This window comes from Phocoena phocoena, chromosome 15 (assembly GCF_963924675.1).
Source record: "Phocoena phocoena chromosome 15, mPhoPho1.1, whole genome shotgun sequence".
NCBI classification, from domain to species: Eukaryota; Metazoa; Chordata; class Mammalia; order Artiodactyla; family Phocoenidae; genus Phocoena; species Phocoena phocoena.
The window spans coordinates 54983320-55008356 of record NC_089233.1 but is presented as its reverse complement, the minus strand read 5'-3'; the positions used below and the strand labels follow the sequence as shown (position 1 = coordinate 55008356).

The window sequence follows — 25037 nt, the reverse complement described above, 5'->3', positions numbered from 1 at the left end:
CAGTGAGAAGGGAGATTTGATCAAAGAACTAATGTCTGTGAGGGAGTGAGCCGTGTGGATATCTGGGGAAAAAGTATCTTAGGCAGAGGGCACAGCCAGTGTGAAAGCCAGAGTCTTTTTTTTTTCCTCAGGCTCAAGGCCCTGCTAGGAGGCCAGTGTGGCTGGGCACAGTGAAGGAGGGGAGAGGATGTGAAATTCCAGCACTAAGGTCTTGCAGGGCCACTGTAAGGATTTGGCTCTTACTCTGAGTGTGACACAATGCGTTCAGTGGTGGTGAGCAGAGGCCTGACGTGGTTTGACTGAGATCTTAAAAGGATCACTCTTGCTGCTAAGTTGAAAACTTAGGGGACCCAGGAGAAGCAGAGAGATCTGGTAGGCACTGTGAACAGAGGTATGGAAGATTGTCATGAGCAGCCAAAAGTGTTTGGGCCATTTGTGAAAGGACAGTATTCTAAAATTAAAAAAAAAAAAAAGAAAGAAAGAGTTCTACATTCTAGACCAAATGAGAATAAACTGGGCTCCATGAAACCACTTAAAATTGAACAGAAAGTGAGAGAGGCAAGTGAGCATTGTAATCACCTGACAAGGTAGTAGGTGAGGCCAAATTCAGGTAGAGACTGCCATGCCTGAATGAACTGCAGCTTGGCTTCGACCAGGGGCATCTGGGCCACGTTCTGATGGGCTTCCAGGATGCGGGCTGCCAGCTAAGCAGAAGTGGGAGATGTCAAATTCTCCTTAGCAGGCACTGACTCTCTACAGCAATCATCCCGTTGGCCCCGGGTCCCCAACGAGAAGAATGAATGCAAGGCCCAACTACAGCTCCACAAAGACAATTCCTCCCATTCATTCATTCACTCTCTCTCTCTCTTTCTATAATACATGCAAATCACTGTGGAGAAACAGGAAGATGGACCAACACATAAATATCTAAGCTTTATGTAGATGAAGAGTCCTGAGTTCTTTCTGGGGTCTGTGGTCTCCAGGGACAATGGTTCTACTTGAATCAGTTTATCTGTGTAACTTTCAACCCCACTCTTATGGAAGCATAACTTAAAATTTTAATTTGTGGGGACTAAATCATTATTTTTAAATTAGGTTTATTCTGAGAATATTGCCATGTTCAGTTAGCAGTATAGTCACTGCTAACAAAATTCACAAAAATTTCTTAATATCGTCTAATACCCAGTTCATAGTCAAATTTCCCTATCAGCTGATTTTTCATGATGATGATCTCAGTCATTTAAATTATTTATTTTATTTCAGAAAATACAGAATTTGCTGCAGACAATCACCCCAACCAGATTAGCAGTACCTGTTTAGACTTGTGCTTTTTTGCACACCTAGGTGACACAAAACATTCCGGGTTCATATCCATGTTTTCAAGACCAGAAGCCACCTGAGATGCTGAGTTCCGGTTTTTCATCCTCAGAAATGAAAGGATGTTAAGGACCTCTGGCTGGTAGGAGCTGTCCGCCATGGTTTTGCCCTTTGATGCCAAGATGCAGGCAGCCATCCACTGGGCATACTGACTCTCCTGCAGCAAACACCAGAGAGCTGAGAAGTAAGTTCAAATGCAAAGCAGCCATGCTGGGAACAGAGCAGGACCTGGGCTTTCATCTCTATGATACAAAACCGTCACCTTCCCAGCAAGGAAAGATATGAAGTGGCACACATTCAGACTGACTGTTAACCACGTAATTTAAAGTCCAATGAGAGCTTTTGAGTCCTGTGTTGAATTTCTAGATACCATGGGGCTAGAGAATACGAATGTCAACTTTAAGAAATTCCATGTGGAGAACTTTGCATTTAAAGACGAACCAAGGAGGGACTTCCCTGGTGGTGCAGTGGATAAAACTCCATGCTCCCAATGCAGGGTCCTGGGTTCGAACCCTGGTCAGGGAACTAGATCCCACATGCATGCTGCAACTAAGAGTTTGCATGCCACAACTGAGGAGTCTGCGAGCCACAGGTAAGGAGACCGTGTGCTGTAACTAAGGAGCTGATGAGCTGCAACTAAGGAGCCCACCTGCCGCAACTAAGACCCGATGCAACCAAATAAATTAAAAAAAAAAAAAAAGATGAACCAAGGACAAAATGGAGCTCCATGGGGCACAGACAGGTGAAAACCCAAACTACCCGATAGCCTCCTTGACACATATTTCCATTTTCATATCACATCTTATCTCTATGACAGAAGAAAATGAGGAAAAATCATTAACTGACTTCTCATATTATTTCTCCCCTGGCCTATCCTTAGTAAAGACTCTAATCCCATAGCAGGAATCAGGTCCATTGGTGGTGCTGAACCAGTTAGTGGTGGCTCCTATTGTTCTTTAATGTCTGTGCTCATTTGTTACCTCAGGGAGCAAAGGGGAGTGGTCCCAGAAGCCGAGGGGATGCAGGTGAAGAATCGAATTAATTCTTCAGGGCAACAGTAGGTGTGGTTCACTGAATCACTGGCCTCAATCTTCACCCTCCTAGTATCCACACCTCTTGCCATGTAATTTTACAGTCCCTCCCACCAGAGCTAGAGTGTAATTTCCCATATCTTGACTTTGGGCCTGGCCATGGATGTGCTTTAGTCAATGGAGCATGGGTGGAAATGACAGTGTACCTACCGATTGACTGCAAGCTTAAGATTTAGGAGGTCTCACACGTTCCCAGTTCCCCTCTGGCACTTTTGCCATCACTATGAGAAGAGCCTCCTCCCCAGGCAGCCTGGGACCCAGAATAAATCCCATGAGCTCAGCCTGCGATAAGGAGCCAGCCAAGCCAGGTGGATGGCTTGAAGCAGATCTGCCCAGATGCCCTCAGCCTGGATCACTCAATCCCCAGCCCACCTGCAGAACGTTTATTCGTATGTGTCTGTGTGATTTTTGTGATTGTTTGTTACAAAGCAATAGCTGACTGATGAGTGCCCTCATTTGAGAAAACACCTGAGATGGTTTGTCCTGAGGCTTAATAAAGGTGAAGTGACTTACCATTTTTGTGGTTTTACTTACGTGGTCACATCTCAGATATACTTCATTCATACCATCAGCAACCGGGATTAGTAACTTGATTCCAAATTTTCTCCCTGCTACATTTACATCTGGCACAACTTCACAGCCTGAGTGATAAAAGGCAAGGACAGAACTGAGTTCTGAGAGATCTCTTAGACAAATATCAGATGTGCATCTAAAATAAAGACTTTGAACATAAGCTCCTCAGATTTGGTTCTCTTCTGAAAAACTGAGGAGCAGGCTGATAACATTAATTAAAGGATAACTAGATAAGTTATGAACATAACATGGATAAATAAAAATATTTCTTTTATGGATTTCTTAAATAATCATCAGTTGAATTCATTTTTCAGGTTGATTTGGCTATTCTAACTCATATAATCAGTTATTGAATATAAGCTTTGAAATGAATTAAAGCAGAGGGAATCCTCTGATTGTCACAATGATAAGGGAATTGAGTGCACTAGTTAAATAAATTTTTAGTTAATGGAGTTACCAGTACACTCACGGCCACTTTCAGAAATCAGGCACAAAAGTGATACTGAATTAGACATAATTGTTTTGGAATTCAGAGTGTTTTTCAGGATCCAACGATGTCTAATGTACTATGTTTATGACACTAATTACCACCACTTCAGAGACTTGGACACACTGGGAAAGAAGGGACAGCATAACACAAATAACCATTCACTGGTTTGCATTTCAGGTCCATGTTTCACAGGGAGGAGGAGCTGCAGGCAGGCGGTCACGGACAACCTGTGACATAAGAGGTTCCTCTGGGAGTGAACCTGCTTCACTGGTGGGAGTCTTGGCTTTCATCCGCTTGCTGGGCCGTGACAAGTCATACCAAGATATTGGACCCTCTTACCTCTAAGATTTAGTTTTTCTACTGGTTCTCCTTGTTCAAGTTCCTTATTTTTAAAGTAGGCTATAGACGTGTCTTTAAAGACGAACCAATATTGTTTGAAAGCTTTTAATATTAGCTTCTTGGGCCTGCAAATTAAAGTACAGTAAGCATTTGAAAAAGCATCCAGAAATGTAGGACACATTGCAAATTCAAGTGGATCAAGATGCTCTAGGGACCCTTTGAAACAACATCCTCTGTATTTTTAAAAATAATTTTCAAATTGCTAACTCATTTCTAAAAACTGAAAATGGGGTTTTGATATGAGATGCAGAAGTTAACGCAAAATCTCAGGAGCTAGACCACCTGGGGCTACACTCTGGCTCTGCTACTGTATAAATGTGTGACCCTGGAAAAGACACTTCATCTTTCTGGGCCACATGTACTGCTTCTGTGTGATGGGAGAGTATCAGCCTCCAGTTCATAGGGCTTTTGTGAGGATGGAAAGAGGTAATCTCTATAAGGTACCTGGCAAACTGAAGTGCTCAACAAATTATTATTATTACTATGATGATGATGTGAGAAATATCCATGAATCTGGTGACATCTAAAATTTCAGTTTACTTCTTGAATCTGAAAAAGCTGTCTATACGGACAACACAATCTTCAGATTATCAGACATAAAAATCAGATATAAAGGTACTTTTCTGTACTTTCCTCTTGACCCTTAAGAGAAACCATGAGAAAATTCCTAGTGAACCATGGAAATCACCAAAATCTACAGCTAATCTACATAGACTCACTCTTATTAAAAAATATTTTGGCACAACATTGTAAATCAACTATACTTCAATTTAAAAATATTTTTGGGGAAGACCTCCAACCATGATATCCATTGGGGCCAGAAAACTTTGTACTCTGGGCTAGATAAGGTTGGCAATGCCAATGGCAGGCCTCAGCTGGGTCATTCAAAATAGAAAACAAGAGATCGAGCTGGGGAGTAGGGAAGGGGATACAGATGGACAGAGAAAAGGTAATAGGAATTGTATGTGGTTCAATGGAACAATCCCAGCCTTGGGGGTGCATCAGGGTATCTCATGTCTGAGGGGTAGATTTCTGCATTCAAGAATAGAGGAAGAGAGGAAGCTTGGGCTTAACTGCACTCATATATAATTTGGGGTAAGTCTTTTGACATGTCAGTACTAGTCTTTCATTAGCTAAAAATGTGCTATCCTTAACACCAGGATAAGGGAGAATATGTTCATTAAAAAACCAATGTATTACAGGAGATTATTATATAACAATCACACAATAAAATTGAAAAACATTATACGGAGTTAATATTTCTAGGATTTAGAAAATCACTACCTTAAAATAGTATTTATCATGTTGAGAGTTGTAGGTAGTATAATTCTAAGGAACATATTTAAAAGATTACTTGTCTAAGAATCAGAGTCTCTAAAAGTTAATATTTTCAAAATAAAATCTAAAGACACAGCCTACAACCAAAAGACAGTGAAGTCTCAGTTTAGTCCTAGGCATCTAAATATTTCTATTCAGAATTAAGAATGAAACTCTGCTTCTCTATTTTAACTGGACTTTAAGAGTATCAAAAGATCTTAAATTCCCTCTACTATTTTCTTCCAGGTTGGTTCATCCTCCAGCTGCTTTTGCATATCTCCAAAACTAATGATGTTCCAGAGGCTGAGGCAGGGCAGGGAAGGAGGAGTGGAGAAGATGGCTGGGTGGGGAATGGTGCACACAAGAATGAGATAGTTTTTTGTACACTGAAAACTAGATGACGCTGTTGAAAGAAATTGGAGAAGACACAAATAAATGGAAAGATATTCCATGCTCATGAATTGGAAGAATTAACATTGTTAAAATGTCCATTTTACTTAAAGAAATCTACAGATTATATGCAATCCCAAAGACATTTTTCACAGAAATAGAATAAAGAATTCTAAAGTCTGTATGAAACCACAAAAGACTCTGAATAGCAAAAGCAATCCTAAGGGGGAAAACAAAACAAAACAAAACAAAACAAAATGAAATGAAACAAAACAAAAAACAAACAAATGAAAAAACAAAGCTGGAGGTACCACCCACCCTGATTTTAAACTAAATCACAAAGCCATAGTAATCAAAACAGCATGGTATTGGCAGAAAAACCCATGCGGTTATGGACAATTAATTTATGACAAAGGTGCAAAGTACATACAATGGAGAAAGAATAGTCTCTTCAACAAATGGTGTTGGAAAAACTGGACTGCTACAGGCAAAAAATGAAACGAGATCACCATCTCACACCATACACAAAAAACAACTCAAAATGGATTAAAGACTTGAATGTAAGTCTTAACCATGCCTAAAACCATAAACCACCAGAAGAAAACATAGGCAGTATGCCTATGTTTGCTAGCATTGCTAAGACATTGGTCTTAGCAATATCTTTCTAGATAAATCTCCTCAGACAAGGGAAAAAAAAGCAAACATTTAAAAATTGGATAACATAAAACTGAGAAGCTTCTGCACAGCAAAGGAAACCATCAACAAAATGAACAGACAACCTACTGAATGGGAGAAGATGTTTGCAAATGGTATATCCAATAAGGCATTAATATCCAAAATATATAAAGAGCTCATACAACTCAACAACAACAAAAAACAAACAACCCAATTAAAAACCGGGCAGAGGAGCTGAATAGACATTTTCCCAAAGACATACAGATGGCCAACAGGTACATGAAAAGATGTTCAACATCACTAATTATTAGGGAAATGCAAATCAAAACTACAAGGTTAAAATCATCTCATGCCTGTTAGATTGGCTATTATAAAAAACACAAGAAATAACAAGTATTGGTGAAGTTGTGGAGAAAAGGGAACCCTCATACGTTGTTGGTAGGAATGCAAACCAGTGTAGCCACCATGGAAAAAAATATGGAGATTCCTCAAAAAATTAAGAATAGAACTACCACATAACCCAGCAATTTCATTTCTGGGTATTTATCCATAGAATACGAGAACACTAATTTGGAAAGATATATACACCTTTATGTTCACTGTGGCATTATTTATTGCCAAGATATGGAAACAACCAAAGCGTCCATCGATAAATGAACAGATAAAGAAGATGTGGTATGTATATGTATATGAATATATACATACATATTCACAATGGAATATTAGCCACAAAATAGAATGAAATCTTGCCATTTATGGCCACATGGATGGACTTTGAGGGTATTATGTTAAGTGAAATAAGTCAGACAGAGAAAGACAAATACCATATGATTTCACTCATGTGTGGAATACAAAGAACTAATAAAAAAACAAAAGACAAAATAAATGAACAAACCAAAACAAACACCTAGATAACAGAGATCAGAGTAGTAGTTACTAGAGGGGTAGGGGTGGGGCAGGGGTGGCAAAATGGGTAAAGGGGATCAACTGTATGGTGATGGATAGAAACTAAATTTTTGGTGGTGAGCACACTGTAGGGTATACAGGAGTAGAAATATAACATTGTACATATGAAACATATAATGTTATAAATCAATGTTATCTCAATAAAAAAAATTTCAGAAAACCAAAAAACAAAACAAGCAATCAATAAATGTTACCTGAAGTATGACAAAAAAAAAAAAAAAAAAGAGACAGTGTCAAATACTCATGGAGCTTGTAATTAAAAGAGGGAAATGTATAAGTAAATAAATATAATAAAACGTGGTAAGTCATACCACAAGGACATAGGAGTGGTGAGTAACAGAGTACACAACATTTAAACATAGAATGAAGGATCAATAAGAATTTGATGGGAGGAACAGGGAAAAGAAATTTCAAAAAGAAAAGTTCAGGGACTTCCCTGGTGGCACAGTGGTTAAGAATCCACCTGCCAATGCAGGGGACATGGGTTTGATCCCTGGTCTGGGAAGATCCCACATGTCATGGAGCAGCTAAGCCCGTGTGCCACAACTACTGAGCCTGCGTGTTGCAACTACTGAAGCCCATGTGCCTAGGGCCCATGTTCCGCAACAAGAGAAGCCACAGCAATGAGAAGCCCGCACACCGCAACGAAGCGTAGCCCCCACTCACCACAACTAGAGGAAGCTCACATGCAGCAACAAAAACCCAACACAGCCAAAAATAAATAAAATTAAAAAAAAAAAAAAAGAGTTCAGGCAACTGCATGTGCAAAATGCAGAGACGAGTCAGAGCCTGGCACCTTGCTGGTAGGAGTTGGGTCAACACTTCTTGGACATCTGCCTCATGCTGGGTGCTGGGCTGAGCCATGGAAATGGGCAAAGAGGCAGTTTCTGAGGTTACAGCATTTCCATGTGTGGGGCTGATGGGGACCAGAACAGCAAGCAGATGAGGGCCACGGTGGGACTCTGAATGTCCACCTAAGGAGCTGGGCTTTATTTTCCAGAAAAATGGTTCTCAAATTCTGGTGTTCATCAGAATTGGGAGGGAACTTGTTGAAGATATACAAGCCTGGGCCCAGTCCCAGAGAATCCTTCCTATTCAGCAGGTTCAGTTTAGGGCCCAGCCATCTTCATTTTAAGTAACCTTTCCTAACATGGTTCCCTCGTTTGAGAAACACAACTCCAGACCAGTGATCTCCAAACTAAAATGTGGCACACTCAATCCGTAAAATATTTTGAATACCTACCCCCTAACATATTTACAATTATTTATTTGTAATATATTACAATACATACATTACAAAACTTATATAATCCTAAATTAAAAATAAATATATGTGAAAAGTTTGGTTTGTTTCAAGAAGGGAGGTTATTGCTCAGTTATACAAACCCCAGTGGAGGAAGCACACTGTTGGCCGTGTTTACTAAATCACACTATTCATATTTTAATGCCGTCTACCTGTTTGTGAAGGTTTTTGTTGAAACAAGGCTGCTAATTTCCTCTTCGCTGATGCCAATAATTCACATATGCAAATTGATCAGGATATGTTGCTCTTTAATATTTTTAATAAGTGGGTTTAAAATACATTATCACTCTTAATTTGGATGCTTTAACATAGAAAAATTCTGTTTCCAGGTTTTAAAGATGAGCAGATAATATTGTTTTAATAGGCAGTATGATTATTGGCAACACTGTGGCAATGGAAACATTTCCAGATAATTGTTTCAAAATGTTCTCTTCATCAGTGTCTTATAATTTTCTGCATACAGGTCTTTTAGGTAGGTTTATTCCGAGATATTTTATTCTTTCTGTTGCAATGGTAAATGGGAGTGTTTTCTTAATTTCACTTTCAGATTTTTCATCATTAGTGTATAGGAATGCCAGAGATTTCTGTGCATTAATTTTGTATCCTGCTACTTTACCAAATTCACTGATGAGCTTTCGTAGTTTTCTGGCAGCATCTTTAGGATTCTCTATGTAGAGTATCATGTCATCTGCAAACAGTGACAGCTTTACTTCTTCTTTTCTGATTTGGATTCCTTTTATTTCTTTTTCTTCTCTGATTGCTGTGGCTAAAACTTCCCAAACTATGTTGAATAAGAGTGGTGAGAGTGGGCAACCTTGTCTTTTTCCTGATCTTAGTGGAAATGGTTTCAGTTTTTCACCATTAAGGACAAAGTTGGCTGTGGGTTTGTCACATATGGCCTTTATTATGTTGAAGAAAGTTCCCTCTATGCCTACTTTCTGCAGGGTTTTTATCATAAATGGGTGTTGAATTTTGTCGAAAGCTTTTTCTGCATCTATTGAGATGATCATATGGTTTTTCTCTTTCAATTTGTTAATATGGTTTATCACATTGATTGATTTGCGTATATTGAAGAATCCTTGCATTCCTGGAATAAACCCCACTTGATCATGTTGTGTGATCCTTTTAATGTGCTGCTGGATTCTGTTTGCTAGTATTTCATCAGTGATATTGGCCTGTAGTTTTCTTTCTTTGTGACATCTTTGTCTGGTTTTCGTATCAGGGTGATGGTGGCCTCGTAGAATGAGTTTGGGAGTGTTCCTCCCTCCGCTTTACTTTGGAAGAGTTTGAGAAGGATAGGCGTTAGCTCTTCTCTAAATGTTTGATAGAATTCACCTGTGAAGCCACCTGGTCCTGGGCTTTTGTCTGTTGGAAGATATTTAATCACAGTTTCAATCTCAGTGCTTGTGACTGGTCTGTTCATATTTTCTATTTCTCCCTGGTTCAGTCTCAGCAGGTTGTGCATTTCAAAAAATTTGTCCATTTCTTGCAGGTTGTCCATTTTCATGGCATAGAGTTGCTTGTAGTAATCTCTCATGATCCTTTGTATTTCTGCAGTGTCAGTTGTTTCTTCTCCTTTTTCATTTCTAATTCTTCCTTGATGAGTCTGGCTAGCGGTTTATCAATTTTGTTTATCTGCTCAAAGAACCAGCTTTTAGTTTTATTGATCTTTGCTATCATTTCCTTCATTTCTTTTTCATTTATTTCTGATCCGATCTTTATGATTTCTTTCCTTCTGCTAAATTTGGGGGCTTTTTGTTCTTCTTTCTCTAATTGCTTTATTTGAGATGTTTCCTGTTTCTTAAGGTAGAACTGTATTGCTATAAACTTCCCTCTTAGAACTGCTATTGCTGCATCCCATAGGTTTTGGGTCGTTGTGTCTCCATTGTCATTTGTTTCTAGTTATTTTTTGATTTCCTCTTTGATTTCTTCAGTGATAACTTGGTTATTAAGTAGTGTATTGCTTAGCCTCCATGTGTTTGTACTTTTTACAGATCTTTTCCTGTAATTGATATCTAGTCTCATAGCATTGTGGTTGGAAAAGATACTTGATACAATTTCAATTTTCTTAAATTTACCAAGGCTTGATTTATGACCCAAGATATGATCTATCCTGGAGAATATTCCATGAGCACTTGAGAAAAATGTCTATTCTGTTGTTTTTGGAAGGAATGTCCTATAAATATCAATTTAGTCCATCTTGTTTAATGTTTCATTTAAAGCTGGTGTTTCCTTATTTACTTTCATTTTGGATGATCTGTCCATTGGTGAAAGTGGGGTGTTAAAGTCCCCTACTATGATTGCGGTACTGTCGATTTCCCCTATTATGGCTGTTAGCATTTGCCTTATGTATTGAGGTGCTCCTATGTGGGTGCATAAATATTTACAATTGTTATATCTTCTTCTTGGATCGATCTCTTGATCATTATGTAGTGTCATTCTTTGTCTCTTGTAATAGTCTTTATTTTAAAGTCTATTTTGTCTGATATGAGAATTGCTACTCTGGCTTTCTTTTGATTTCCATTTGCATAGAATATCTTTTTCCATCCTCTCACTTTCAGTCTGTATGTGTCCCTAGGTCTGAAGTGGGTCTCTTGTAGACAGCACCTGCCGAGACTGAACCAGGAAGAAATAGAAAATATGAACAGACCAATCACAAGCACTGAAATTGAAACTGTGATTAAAAATCTTCCAACAACAAAAGCCCAGGACCAGATGGCTTCACAGGCAAATTCTATCAAACATTTAGAAAAGAGCTAACACCTATCCTCAAACTCTTCCAAAATATGGCAGAGGGAGGAACACTCCCAAACTCATTCTACAAGGTCACTATCACCCTGATACCAAAACCAGACAAAGATGTCACAAAGAAAGAAAACTATAGGCCAATATCACTGATGAACATAGATGCAAAAATTTTCAACAAAATACAAGCAAACAGAAACCAACAGCACATTAATAGGATCATACACCATGATCGAGTGGGGTTTATTCCAGGAATGCAAGGATTCTTCAATATACACAAATCAATCAACGTGATACATCATATTAACAAACTGAAGGAAAAAACCATATGATCATCTCAATAGATGCAGAGAAAGCTTTCGACAAAATTCAACACCCATTTATGATAAAAACCCTGCAGAAAGTAGGCCTAGAGTAAACTTTTCTCACCATAATAAAGGCCATATATAACAAACCCACAGCCCACATTGTCCTCAATGATGAAAAACTGAAACCATTTCCACTAAGATCAGGAACAAGACAAGGTTGCCCACTCTCAGCACTCTTATTCAACATTGTTTTGGAGGTTTTAGCCACAGCAATCAGAGAAGAAAAGGAAATAAAAGGAATCCAAATTGGAAAAAAAGAAGTAAAGCTGTTACTGTTTGCAGATGACATGATACTCTACATAGAGAATCCTAAAGATGCTGACAGGAAACTTCGAGAGCTAATCAATGAATTTGGTAAAGTAGCAGGATACATTAATGCACAGAAATCTCTGTCATTCCTAATGATGAAAAATCTGGAAGTGAAATTAAGAAAACACTCCCATTTACCATTGCAACAAAAAGAATAAAATATCTAGGAATAAACTAAGTAGACAAAAGACCTGTATGCGGAAAATTATAAGACACTGATGAAAGAAATTAAAGATGATACAAATAGATGGAGAGATATACCATGTTCTTGGATTGGAAGAATCAACATTGTGAAAATGACTCTACTACCCAAAGTAATCTACAGATTCAATGCAATTCCTATCAAACTACCAATGGCATTTTTCACAAAACTAGAACAAAAAATTTCACAATTTGTATGGAAACACAAAAGACCCCAAATAGCCAAAGCAATCTTCAGAACGAAAAATGGAGCTGGAGGAATCAGGCTCCCTGACTTCAGACTATTCTACAAAGCTACAGTAATCAAGACAGTATGGTACTGACACAAAAACAGACATATAGATCAATGGAACAGGATAGAAAGCCCAGAGATAAACCCACGCACATATGGTCACCTTATCTTTGATAAAGGAGGCAAGAATATACAGTGGAGAAAAGACAGCCTCTTCAATAAGTGGTGCTGGGAAAACTGGATAGGTACATGTAAAAGTATGAAATTAGAAAATTTCCTAACACCATACACAAAAATAAACTCAAAATGGATTAAAGACCTAAATGTAAGGCCAGACACTATCAAACTCTTATAGGAAAACATAGGTAGAACACTCTATGACAGAAATCACAGCAAGATCCTTTTTGATTCACCTCCTAGGAAAATGGAAATAAAAACAAACAAATGGGATCTAATGAAACTTCAAAGCTTTTGCACAGTAAAGGAAACCACAAACAAGACAAAAAGGTAACCCTCAGAATGGGAGAAAATATTTGCAAATGAAGCAACTGACAAAGGATTAATCTCCAAGATTTACAAGCAGCTCATGCAGCTCAATGACAAAAAATCAAACAACCTAATCCACAAAGGGGCAGACGAGCTAAATAGACATTTCCCCAAAGAAGATATACAGATTGCCAACAGACACATGAAAGAATTCTCAACATCACTAATCATTAGAGAAATGCATATCAAAACTACATTGAGGTATCACCTCACACCGGTCAGAATGGCCATCATCAGAAAATCTGCAAACAGTAAATGCTGGAGAGGGTGTGGAGAAAAGGAAACACTCTTGCACTGTTGGTGGGAATATAAATTGATACAGCCACTATGGAGAACAGTGTGGAGGTTCCTTAAAAAACTAAAATAGAACTACCATATGACCCAGCAATCCCACTACTGGGCATATACCCTGAGAAAACCATAATTCAAAAAGAGTCATGTTCCAAAATGTTCATTGCAGCTCTATTTACAATAGCCAGGACATGGAAGCAACCTAAGTGTCCATCAACAGATGAATGGATAAAGAAGATGTGGCACATATATACAATGGAATATTACACAGCCAAAAAAGAAACGAAATTGAGAGATTTGTAGTGAGGTGGATGGACCTAGAGTCTTTCATACAGAGTGAAGTAAGTCAGAAAGAGAAAAACAAACGCTGTATGCTAACTCATATATATGGAATCTAAGAAAAAAAGAAAAGGTCATGAAGAACCTAGGGGTAAGACGGGAATAAAGACACAGACCTACTAGAGCCTGGACTTGAGGATATGGGGAGGGGGCAGGGTAAGCTCTGAGAAAGTGAGAGAGTGGCATTGACATATATACACTACCAAACGTAATATAGATAGCTAGTGGGAAGCAGCCGCATAGCACAGGGAGATCAGCTAGGTGGTTTGTGACCACCTAGAGGGGTGGGATAGCGAGGGTGGGAGGGAGGGAGACGCAAGAGGGAAGAGATATGGGAACATATGTATATGTATAACTGATTCACTTTGTTATAAAGCAGAAACTAACACACCATTGTAAAGCAATTTTACTCCAATAAAGATGTTAAAAAAAGCAAAAGCAAAAAATCCCCCCCCCAAAACCCAAAATGTTCTCTTCACAGCATTAATATCTTTCAAAAACTGGTTATTTTCTCACTCATTTTACAATCACCTTTTCCTAAATGACAGATTAAGTGCATTTATTATTTTGAAAGTATCTGGAGGCTCACTACTGATGGCCACTTATCATCACAGAGAGGTCATAGATTTGGAACATTTTTTTTTTTTTGGCTGCGTTGGGTCTTCGTTCCTGTGCGCAGGCTTTCTCTAGTTGCAGTGAGCAGGGGCTACTCTTCGTTGCGGTAGCAGACTTCACATTGCAGTGACTTCTCATTGCAGAACACGGGTTCTAGGTACATGGGTTTCAGTAGTTGCAGCATGTGGGCCCAGTAGTTGTGGCTCTTGGACTTAGTTGCTCCGTGGCATGTGGGATATTCCCAGACCAGGGATCGAACCTGTGTCCCCTGCAGTGGCAGGTGGGTTTTTAACTAGTGAGCCACCAGGCAAGTCCCTCTTTTTTTTTTTTTTAAGTATAACTCTTACAGGTAATTTTGCATGTGATAACCAGTGAGCCTTAGAGTAGGACCAAAGATTTTCGTAGTCACCCTCCATCTCTTTAAAAATACTGTAAAGATTCTACCAAATTTAAGAGTCTCTTATTTATGAACTAAATCACACTGACAGTCTTCTATAGCACATTGGGTATGTCTGACTGGAACTTCTTTGCTACAGTAACTTGATTATGAATGACTCCATGAATGAGTTTTATTTGTAACCTCTCCCTATAACCCTGCTGTGGAGCCATTTATTCCAAGGTAGTCTCTCCAACAGTGGTTACACCTTACAGTTTGGGGATAAATCATTGTTTTTATTAAATATGTAATTGACTATTAGGATTGTATCTTGCCTGATTTATATTTAAGGGTTTGTAGCAAGTAAAATGTTGAGAGATTGGACATAAAGTTCTAGATTGATTGTTATCTTCTCTTAGCCCTTTCAAGATATCTTCCAGCCAACAAGAACAGTTTTTCCTTTATAGGAAATCTATCTCTTCTCTTTGACTTTAAAGACTTTCTCTTACCAATGGTTGGCCACACCAAGATGTACGTTTATACTGATTTATTTTGTTGGGATTTGTGATTCTTGAATTTAAGGAGTTTGTCTTCAACAATTATGGAAAATAAGCATTCTCTTTGGAATGTTTGCTTCTCCCCTTTTTTTCCTTCTGAAACTCCTAGTTGAACCTTCTCATTCTATCTATACCATATCTTCCAATTCTACCTTTCTAAGTCCCTCTTTGTGTTTTGAACTTGATGTTTAATACATGTATTCAATTTTTAATTTCAATGACTATATTTTTCTTTTTTAGAGTTTCTAATACTGCCTTTCATTACAATTTTTACCTTTCAATGTACTTAATGATTCTAAACATACTCATTTTATGGTTTCTTCAGATTGTTCTATTACCTAAAATTATTAAAATGGCTAATCCTCTTATTTACTGGGCCTACTGACTTTTCTTTATGGTGGTTCATGAACTCACATAGTTAGTAATTTTTATTGGGAGGTTGTTTGTTTGTTTGTTTTGGGGGTGTTGCTGTTTTCTGTAGAAGGTCCACGCATGCTAGATTGTGAATATTTCCCTCCAAGTATTTTTGCAATTACATTTGCTAGGGTTTCATAGCTTTTGTGGTTCTGGACCAGTTTGTGTTTTATTTTTCAGAATTCTCTTATCATATAAGACATTTAAATTTAGATCTACATCTGTGTGTGGCACAGACCTTGGCTCTGACTTTTCAAGAGACATTTCATCTCCCCACACAGCACTCTACGCAAGGATGAACTTACTCTTCCTTTGACTGATGGCAGTTTTTCTACTCCCTGTTAAGCAGAGAAGGCAGCTCTTGCAAGTTTCTGGCTTTAGGCAGCAGCTTCAGTCCTGGCTCATAACTTTACAGGAGGCAACCCCACCTTGAATCCTGTATGGGGATTAAAATTCCAGCCCTGAGCCATGAGAATCAATGTTCATGGCCAAATCCCCCTGTGCAGCTGAAGCTTCATTTGTAGAACTAGTTCCCTCTTTGTTTCCTGCAAGCTGAGATTTCCCAGTCTCACTTCAAGATCAACTTTGTATTGACAATTCTTTTTATCTTACCCAACATTCAAATGAATTTATAGTGAGACTGAGATTTGCACCAGATCAGAGGCCATGTTGCTAGGAAGTGAAGTTCACTATTTATATAGTGGTTCAATAGATGTGTTTAGGGGGAAAAAAAGAGATTCACTGTCAAAGAAAAAAAAAATTAAAAATCAAAGGGTTAGTTCAATGCTCTTCTCCTGCTGAGGAAAGGAGGCCCAGAGAAATGAAGGGTCTATAAGGGTCACACACCCACTAGCAGCAGAGCTCCACTCTCCAACATCTTTCCTCCCTTCCCTTCTCCTTTTCTGTTTCATCCCCCCCCTTCCTCCTTTATTATTTTCTTCCAGAAACCATATTATATTATACATTCAATGCCTTGAAACCTTTGGTAGATAAAGTAGCCACTGGTGAAATATGAGGACAACTTTGTGAGTTTTAGCATAATAATCACCCTAAAGTGATACGGATTCAGGGCTTAGTTTCAGGATATCGCTTCCTTCATCAAAAACATCTATAGGAAGAATATTGTCATTATTTGGTTTGCGAAGAGCTCAATTTGCTCTATATAGAGAAAATGGCAAATGAATTTCTTTTAAGAACAATTATTAATAATTTATTAAGATATATTTGTGGATTCAAATCCTTATTTTTTTTCTGTAGCTCTGACTATAACAATATGCATGGTTGCAACTATTTATGCCACGGAAGTTAAATGAATGACCCTATTGTTTGGAACCATCTGCTAAAATCACACTAAAAAAAAAAACCTTGTAGAAACCCAGTGACAAATATTGTTACCTTCAGACGCTTGTTTCTCATTTATAGCTGATTCATTGTTCATTCTTTCCAAGTCTTTCTTTGCATCATATGTTAAAAAAAGCGACTTGTGTTTCTTTTCAAGCCAACTGACTCAGTGAAGTGTCAGCTTGTTAAGAAAAGTCAACAAACCATAAAGTAACTGACAGAACTTCAAAAGGACCCTACTCTTTTCATCCTAACCCACCTTGGCACCATCACAAATGTGGCAGCCCTTTCTTCCCATGAAGAAGGTAAAAAACTTCTCTGCCTTTTTAACAGTTTCAGATTGACCTGAGGTGACTGGGGAGTTTATCAGAAATACTTTAACAGGTGAAGGTAGATAAACTAAGGTGACTACTCTCTATAAGCCCAGGATCAAAGTTCTAGAGACAACTGATTTTTAAACCATGAAAGAGCTTTCAAATAGTGTGAGAGTCCTGAGCAGGTGGACCATAGAAAGAATTCCAGTCTGGCATATGTGTTCAGTATCACTGACACCAGCCGTGTTTACACTACCATTTAATGAGCCAGGCACCATGCTCAATGTTTCATATGCATCATCTAATTTAATTCTCCCAACAAGCCTAAGGGAAGGTATATCCCCACTTTATAGATCAGGAAACTGAGGCTCAGGGACATAAGGACAATACCTGAGGTCACCCAGCTGATATGCATAGTGGAGCTAGGACTCCATCCATTGCCTGATGCCAAAGCTCATGCTCTTACCTTTGAACAATGAACCTGCCTAATGGATGTTCAATTTAAACTCCTAGACTCTTTACCTGCAAGATTTTGTGTAACTTCTTTCCTCTTCAAGGGTGACTTACCTAAATAATCTGAGATTATCTGCAAGTTTAGGGATATCAGTAATGTCCTCCTGAGGAAAAGCAGATAACATTTGACAAGCAGTAATTAGACAGGTGGTGCTGATACTCTGTACCTGCACTGTCCCACACTTTAGCCACCCGCCATGTGTAGCTATTTACATTAGAATTAATTAAAATTAAATAAATTGAAAAACTCAGTTCCTCAGTCACACCAGCTACATTTCCAGTTGTTACCTTGGGGGTGAGGTGGGGGAGGGTTAGGACTAGGATCGGGCACATGTGGGACTTCTGGGGTGATTGGTAAAGTTCTAGTTCTTGATTTGGGTGGTGACTTGGGTGATAAATTAATACTAATTTGTTAAGCTGTACGTTTTTGTATTTTTTACTTTTCTGTGTCATATATTACACAAATGAAAAAAGATTTTAAAAACTACCACACACTATCACTCAAGTTAAAAATTTGAGTTAGAAACTACTAATTTGGGGCTTCCCTGGTTGTGCAGTGGTTAAGAATCCACCTGCCAATGCAGGGGACACGGGTTCGAGCTCTGGTCTGGGAAGATCCCGCATGCCGCAGAGCAACTAAGCCCGTGCACCACAACTACTGAGCCCATGTGCCACAACTACTGAAGCCCGCGTGCCTAGAGCCCATGCTACTCAACAAGAGAAGCCACCACAATAAGAAGCCTGCATACCGCAATGGAGAGTAGCCCCTGATAGCTGCAACTAGAGAAAGCCCACGTGCAGCAACAAAGACCCAATGCAGCCAAAAAGAAATAAATAAAAGAAATAAATTTATAAAAAAACTACTACTTTTATGTATAAACAAAATATTTTACAATGTTTACATCAGAGTAGATAAGTCTTGCTATATCTAGTTCACTGATTAAACTCTCAGAAGGAATCTCGTTCAAAGTTCATTCTGCAGTGTAGGTTGGTGCCTTTTTTCAAACTGAAAAGACTATTGTTTGGCATCAAATAAAAATACTGAGGGAGGTAAGAAGGGAATTTTTTATTTATTCTAAGAAGGATGACTTTTCCATTGTAAGTATTTAGTGGAGGATGTAGACAAAAGAGAAGTCCAGTTTCATGGGGCCCATGTCTCTAATAAATGTGATTCAGGGCCTGAATCTCTACAGAACCTGGGAATTCAGTTTGTATGAAGTATTTGCTTTGGCATGATACCAATTTCCTATTTTAAGGAATTTAACCATAATAGAACACACATTAAATACAAAACTATATAATGACTCATTTTTATCTATTACTATTTATAGCCAATTACAATGACTCTACCTCTCTGATTCAATGTGATTAAACTAATGACTGAAGAAATTATACAAAAGAGTGGCTCCCAATGAATGAATCAAACAAGGAGGGGCATTGCAATTATAAAGCTGACATTCAGCCACATTTCTTGGGTAAGGAGCAATAAAGATGATAAAACAGTGTTATTTCTTTGTTTTACTGGAGAGTTTTTCTTTATTTACTAAAGTCAAAATGTTCAGGAACTTTTTACAATGTCCAACCTTGCCCAGTTGAAATGTATGACTAAGTCAACAGATCATATGGTTTCTCTACTTTCACGGCTACCTCATTCTTCTAGACTTAAGTTAAAGGGCCAATTCATGTTCCACACTAGTGAAATGGAGCCCTCAGCAGTCTTTCCCTCATACAAGCTAGCTTATCTTTAAGAAGAAATACAATATGAAACAATCGTCATTGAGAGTGATGAAAATACCTTACCGTCTCTTACAGAGCGACCTGAGAAAAGCTAGTCAGTTCTTGCTAGGTTTAAGTTTGTCAGATGAAGAGAGTATTTTCTATTTTTCAAAATCAGACAAAATATTCCCTTATTTATAATAATAAAAAAACTCATCTATGTTTGTCAATCAGAGCAAAGCCACAATTCCGAGTTATCAGAAAAATTCATACCAAAGTGTTGTCTGCTTTTCCACCTTCCAGGGTCACTTCCAAATTAGAAAGTGCTGCTTCTACTTCGTCGACCTCAGACTCATTTGTAAAATCCTGTATTTCAGTAGACAACGACAGTTTGCTAATGTGATACTACAACAAAAACAGAGGTTTTAGGAATGTTATAAACACAAGGGAATCCATCGGCCATTTCTTCTTTGAAGACAATTCCCCTGTAATACTGAACATCTCCTGGAAGGAGATCCCCCAGCTATGTAAGGAAAATGAAATATAATTTAAATTATTTTGAGATTTATGGTTAGTCATGTTCCAACTCAGTTCTTTCCCATCACTGGTTGACCTTGTAGTGCAGAAGAGATGAGGACGGCAAGACTGATGCCTCATAAGATGTGCATGTGGATGGGTTATGAGGAATATTTTAAATAATTTACTACCCTCATTTTCAGCTCTTTTTCAAAGAAAAACAATCAGTATGAAGAAAATGAAACTTTAAGGAGAACAAATTTGCTTTGTCTCCTTTCAGAGAAAGGTACCGAGGTTCCCATACCTGTAGTGCTGCAAAGATCAACATTTCTTCCTCCGTGCAGTCAATTTCTTCTAAGAGAATGGCCCACCTGGCTTGTTCATAAAGTTGGTTTATTCGGACAGCATCGTACTAGAGAAAGAAAGAGATATATGTGTGTGTATGTATGAGGGGGCATATTTACATTCCACAGTACAAAAGATCTAGAATAACTGAGGCCAATCCTTGTTAATCAGATGCAATAAACTTTAGTTCAGGTAACGGAAAGAAACCCCTCTATCTTTCCACTGCCCCAGCTCATTTTACTTCAGAATTAAGAACTTTCTTTCTCAAAATATTTTCCAGAGCTTCTTGAAGGGGCCAAACTGACCCATCTTAGATTCCAGTATTTTCCCTTTCTTATCACACTTCTATTGTTGGGAAACACAGGTAGTGAAATGGTTTATGTGATAAGAAGTATAAGGAGAAGGGGTCCCCAGGCTGATCTGTAGACTCTGTAAATCTAATCAGAATCTGACAGGGGATTTTAGTGGAACTTCATGCAAGCTGATCAAGTTGGGCTGGAAGAGACAATGTTCAAATATCTCCAAGAACATTTTGAAAACGAACAATGCTGGGGAGACACTTGTCCTCCCAGATATTAAAATATATAATAAAGTGGCAGCAACTAAAATAGTGTGGTATTGGTATAGCAATTCACAAAATGTCAGTAAATCAATATCCAGCAACAGACCTATGTATGTATATAATTTAATATAAAAGAAAATGGCATTTTATCAGCAGGGGAAGAAAGAATTCAGCACTATAACAGTGTTAAAAATGCCAAGCAATTTGGAGAACAAAAATCGAAAATCACAAAACAATCTTACACATCCAAAATACATAAATTACAGATAGATTAAAGAATCTAAACATGCAAAACCACAATGAGATACCACTTCACATTCACTAGGATGAATCTAATCTAAAGGACAGATAATAACAAATATTGGTGAGAATGTGGACAAATTGGAACCCCTGTGCATTGCTGGTGGGAATGTAAAATGGTGTAGCCTCCATGGGAAACAGTTTGGCAGTTTCTGAAAAAGCTGAACATAGAATATGATCCAGCAATTCCACTCATAAGTATATACTGAAAAAAAATTGAAAACCGGGACTCAAACAAATACTATTACACCAATGTTCATAGTAGCATTATTCACAATTGTCAAAAGCTAGAAACAACCAAAATATCTATCAATAGATGATTGAATAAACAAAATGTAATGTATATCCAATACATACAATGGAATACAATGGAGTATTATTCAGCCTTGAAAAGGAAAGGAATTCTGATACATGCTATAACATAAATGAACCTTGAAGACATTACGCTCAGTGAAATCAGACAGACACAAAAGGACAATTATTGTATGGTTCCACTTACATGAAGTACCTAGACTAGGCAAATTCATACAGACGGAAAGTAGGATAGAGGTTACTAGGGGCTGGAGGAAGGGGAGAATGGGGAGCTTTGTTTAATGGGTACAGCGTTTCTGTACAGGATGATAAAATAGTTCTGAAAATAGTGGTGATAGTTGCACAACACTGTGAATGTACTTAATGCCACTGAATTGTAGACCTAAAAATGGTTAAAATGGCAAATGTTATGTTTTGTATATTTTACATTAATTTTAAAAAGTCAAAAAAACAAAACAAAACCCAGACTTGTACATGAATGTTTACAGCAGTATTTTTCATAATAGTGAAAAAGTAGAAATAATCCAGATGTCTGTCAGCTGACAAATGCATAAATACATATATATATAATGGAATATTATTTGGCAATGAAAAGAAATGAAATACTGATACATGCTACAATATGAATAGACCTTGAAAATACTAGGCTAAGTGAAAGAAACTGTCACAAAGTACCACATAGTTTGTATATTGTATAACTCCATTTACATGAAATGTCCAGAATAAGCAAATCCATAGAGACAGAAAGTAGACTGATGGTTGCTTAGGATTAGGAGGGTTGGAGGGAAATGGGAAGAGACTCCAAATGGGTGATGGACTTCTTGGTGGGATGATGAAAATGCTCTGAAATTAGATAGTGGTGTTGGTTGCACAACTCTGTGAATATACTAAAAACCATTGATTTGTACATATTAAATGGGTGAAATGTTGGTATGTGAAATGCATGGTATTATGTGAATTATATATCTAAAAGCAGTTGTAAAAAATCTAAAGATAACAATCAAAACTATTAGAAGGAAACATGAGAGAAAACTTTTTGTAATTTTTCAGCAAGGAAGCCCTTTCTAAGCAAGACAGGAAAACTTTAGGTTATGCTGTATAAGGCTGACTTGACAATCAATAACTAAACTTTTTTTTTTTTTTTTGCGGTACGCGGGCCTCTCACTGTTGTGCCCTTTCCCATTGCGGAGCACAGGCTCCGGAAGCGCAGGCTCAGCGGCCATGGCTCATGGGACCAGCCTCTCCGCAGCATGTGGGATCTTCCCAGACCGGGGCACGAACCCGTGTCCCCTGCATCGGCAGGTGGACTCTCAACCACTGCGCTACCAGGGAAGCCCAATAACTAAACATTTTAAAGTGAAAAATCCCCTGAATAAGATTATATGTTTATAAGGTATAGATTGAAAGGAAATATCTGCAATAAAAAAAGGTAATATCCATTACACACAAAGTGCTCCTATAAATAAATACGAAAAATATAAAGAGTTCAATAGAAGATGGGGCAAATATATATATCAACAGGCAATTCACAGAAGAAACCAAAATGGCCACATAAACATTAGGAAAGATTCTCAACCTCACTAGTAATCAGAGAATTAAAATTAAAACAAGAAGACATAGGGCTTCCCTGGTGGCATAGTGGTTAAGAATCCACCTGCCAATGCAGGGGACACAGGTTCGAGCCCTGGTCTGGGAAGATCCCACATGCTGTGGAGCAACTAAGCCTGTGCGCCACAACTACTGAGCCTACGTGCTGCAGTTACTGAAGCCCGTGCGCCTACAGTCCATGCTCCACAACAAGAGAAGCCACTGCAATGGGAAGTCCGCACACCACAACGAAGAGTAGCCCCCACTCACCGCAACTAGAGAAAGCCTGCACACAGCAACGAAGACCCAACACAACCAAAAGTAAATAAATAAATTTATTAGAAAAAACCCCAAAAAACAAGATGACATAATTTCTATTTTCTTATGAGATTTACCCAGGCTGTAAGTGCTGGTAATGGCTGGTATTGGTGAGGATGTGGTGCAAACGGGCACTTACACACATGAGATCAGTAGGAAGAACTTTGGTGGGATATTTAAATGTTTTTTTTGCCCTTTCATGAGCATGTTCAAACATCAGTTACTATTCTAAAGAAATGCAAAGCACTCATCAAAGACACTTGTACAAGAATGTTTACAGTTTTTGAAACAGGAAAAATTTCAAGCAACCCACAGGTCCTGATAAACTATAGCCTTTCCTCTGATTATTTTGTACTAGTTAAAAAAAGTGAGTCAGACACATATGCTGACATGAAAAGATGGCTGTGATATATTATGAAATAAAAAGAAGTGAGGGCTTCCCTGGTGGTGCAGTGGTTGAGAGTCCGCCTGCTGATGCAGGGGACGTGGGTTCGTGCCCTGGTCCGGGAAGATCCCACAGGCCGCGTGGCGGCTGGGCCCGTGGGCCATGGCCGCTGGGCCTGCATGTCCGGAGCCTGTGCTCTGCAACGGGAGAGGCCACAACAGTGAGAGGCCCGCGTACCGCAAAAAAAAAATAAAAATAAAAAAATAAAAAGAATTGAGCTACACAGCAAATACATGATCCTATTTATGTAGGAAGAAAACATCCTAAAAATCTGTTCAAAAATACGTTTATAAATGTATGTGAAAAACTCTGCATGAATGATTAATCATTAAGCTGTTAACTGTGGCTAGTTCTCAGGGGAAAGGTCATGGTAAAGGACTATTTTCCATTTTTACTCTAAATAATTCCTTTTTAGTATTAGCCATTTTTAAGTGTATGGTTCAGTGGCATTAAGTACACTTGCGTTGCTGTGCAACCATTACCACCATCTGTCTCCAGAACTCATTTCATCTTACAAAACTGGAATTCTGTACCAATTAAACAATAACTCTCCTATGTTTGATTTTCTTTTCTTTTTCTTTTTTTCATATTGAGGCTATACTTTACTGTATCCTTTAAAAAAGATAAAATGTTAAAGATAACATGGGGGAGAAATAGAAAGGTAAGAGTATCTAAACAGGTTTATCACGGGTTGGTTGGCATGAGTTTGTTTTTCGTTTTGCATTAACTTTATGCACACTAGGGAAAAAGGTGACAGGGAAGGCCAAAATCCGCAGTGAGCCCGAGCCTGGCAAGCGGTGCTGCTCTTAGGCCAGTGGGATCATGACCTGTCCACAGGCTCCCTCCTTCTCAGCATTTCTAAAGCTGCTTGGAAAGGAGGGCAAATGCAGATCCAGGGGTGTGGTTCTCAGGAGGCTGGAATAATAAGAATCTTAAGAAAGTCTGTCCTTGTTTTGTGAACTTCGACAGGTGTCATAGAAACCCTCAGGAATTTGCCCCAGAATCCTCCAAAAACAAACTAAAATATGACACGCATAAAAACATTCATGGTAGCATCATTCATAACAGCTCCAAACCAGAAACAACCCAATGTCCCTCAACTGGAAAATGGATAAACAAGTGTATCCAAATGTGTCCATCCACATGATAGGACACCACTCCAGCAAAAACACAGATAACCTTCAAAGTCATCAT

General features: G+C 38.3%; 1 protein-coding gene across 1 annotated transcript in view; it reads right to left on the bottom strand.

The window, feature by feature from the left end:
• The window catches only part of FERMT1 (FERM domain containing kindlin 1), a 59149-nt gene that overhangs the window by 4466 nt on the left and 29646 nt on the right, over window positions 1–25037 (bottom strand). Inside the window, exons 6-12 of the mRNA XM_065892077.1 lie at window positions 20279–20386; window positions 19732–19863; window positions 17797–17846; window positions 3871–3995; window positions 3003–3109; window positions 1313–1534; window positions 580–704 (exon numbers count right to left, since the gene is read on the bottom strand). Coding sequence (XP_065748149.1) covers window positions 580–704; window positions 1313–1534; window positions 3003–3109; window positions 3871–3995; window positions 17797–17846; window positions 19732–19863; window positions 20279–20386 — 869 coding nt within the window. The remainder of the gene's footprint in view (window positions 1–579; window positions 705–1312; window positions 1535–3002; window positions 3110–3870; window positions 3996–17796; window positions 17847–19731; window positions 19864–20278; window positions 20387–25037) is intronic.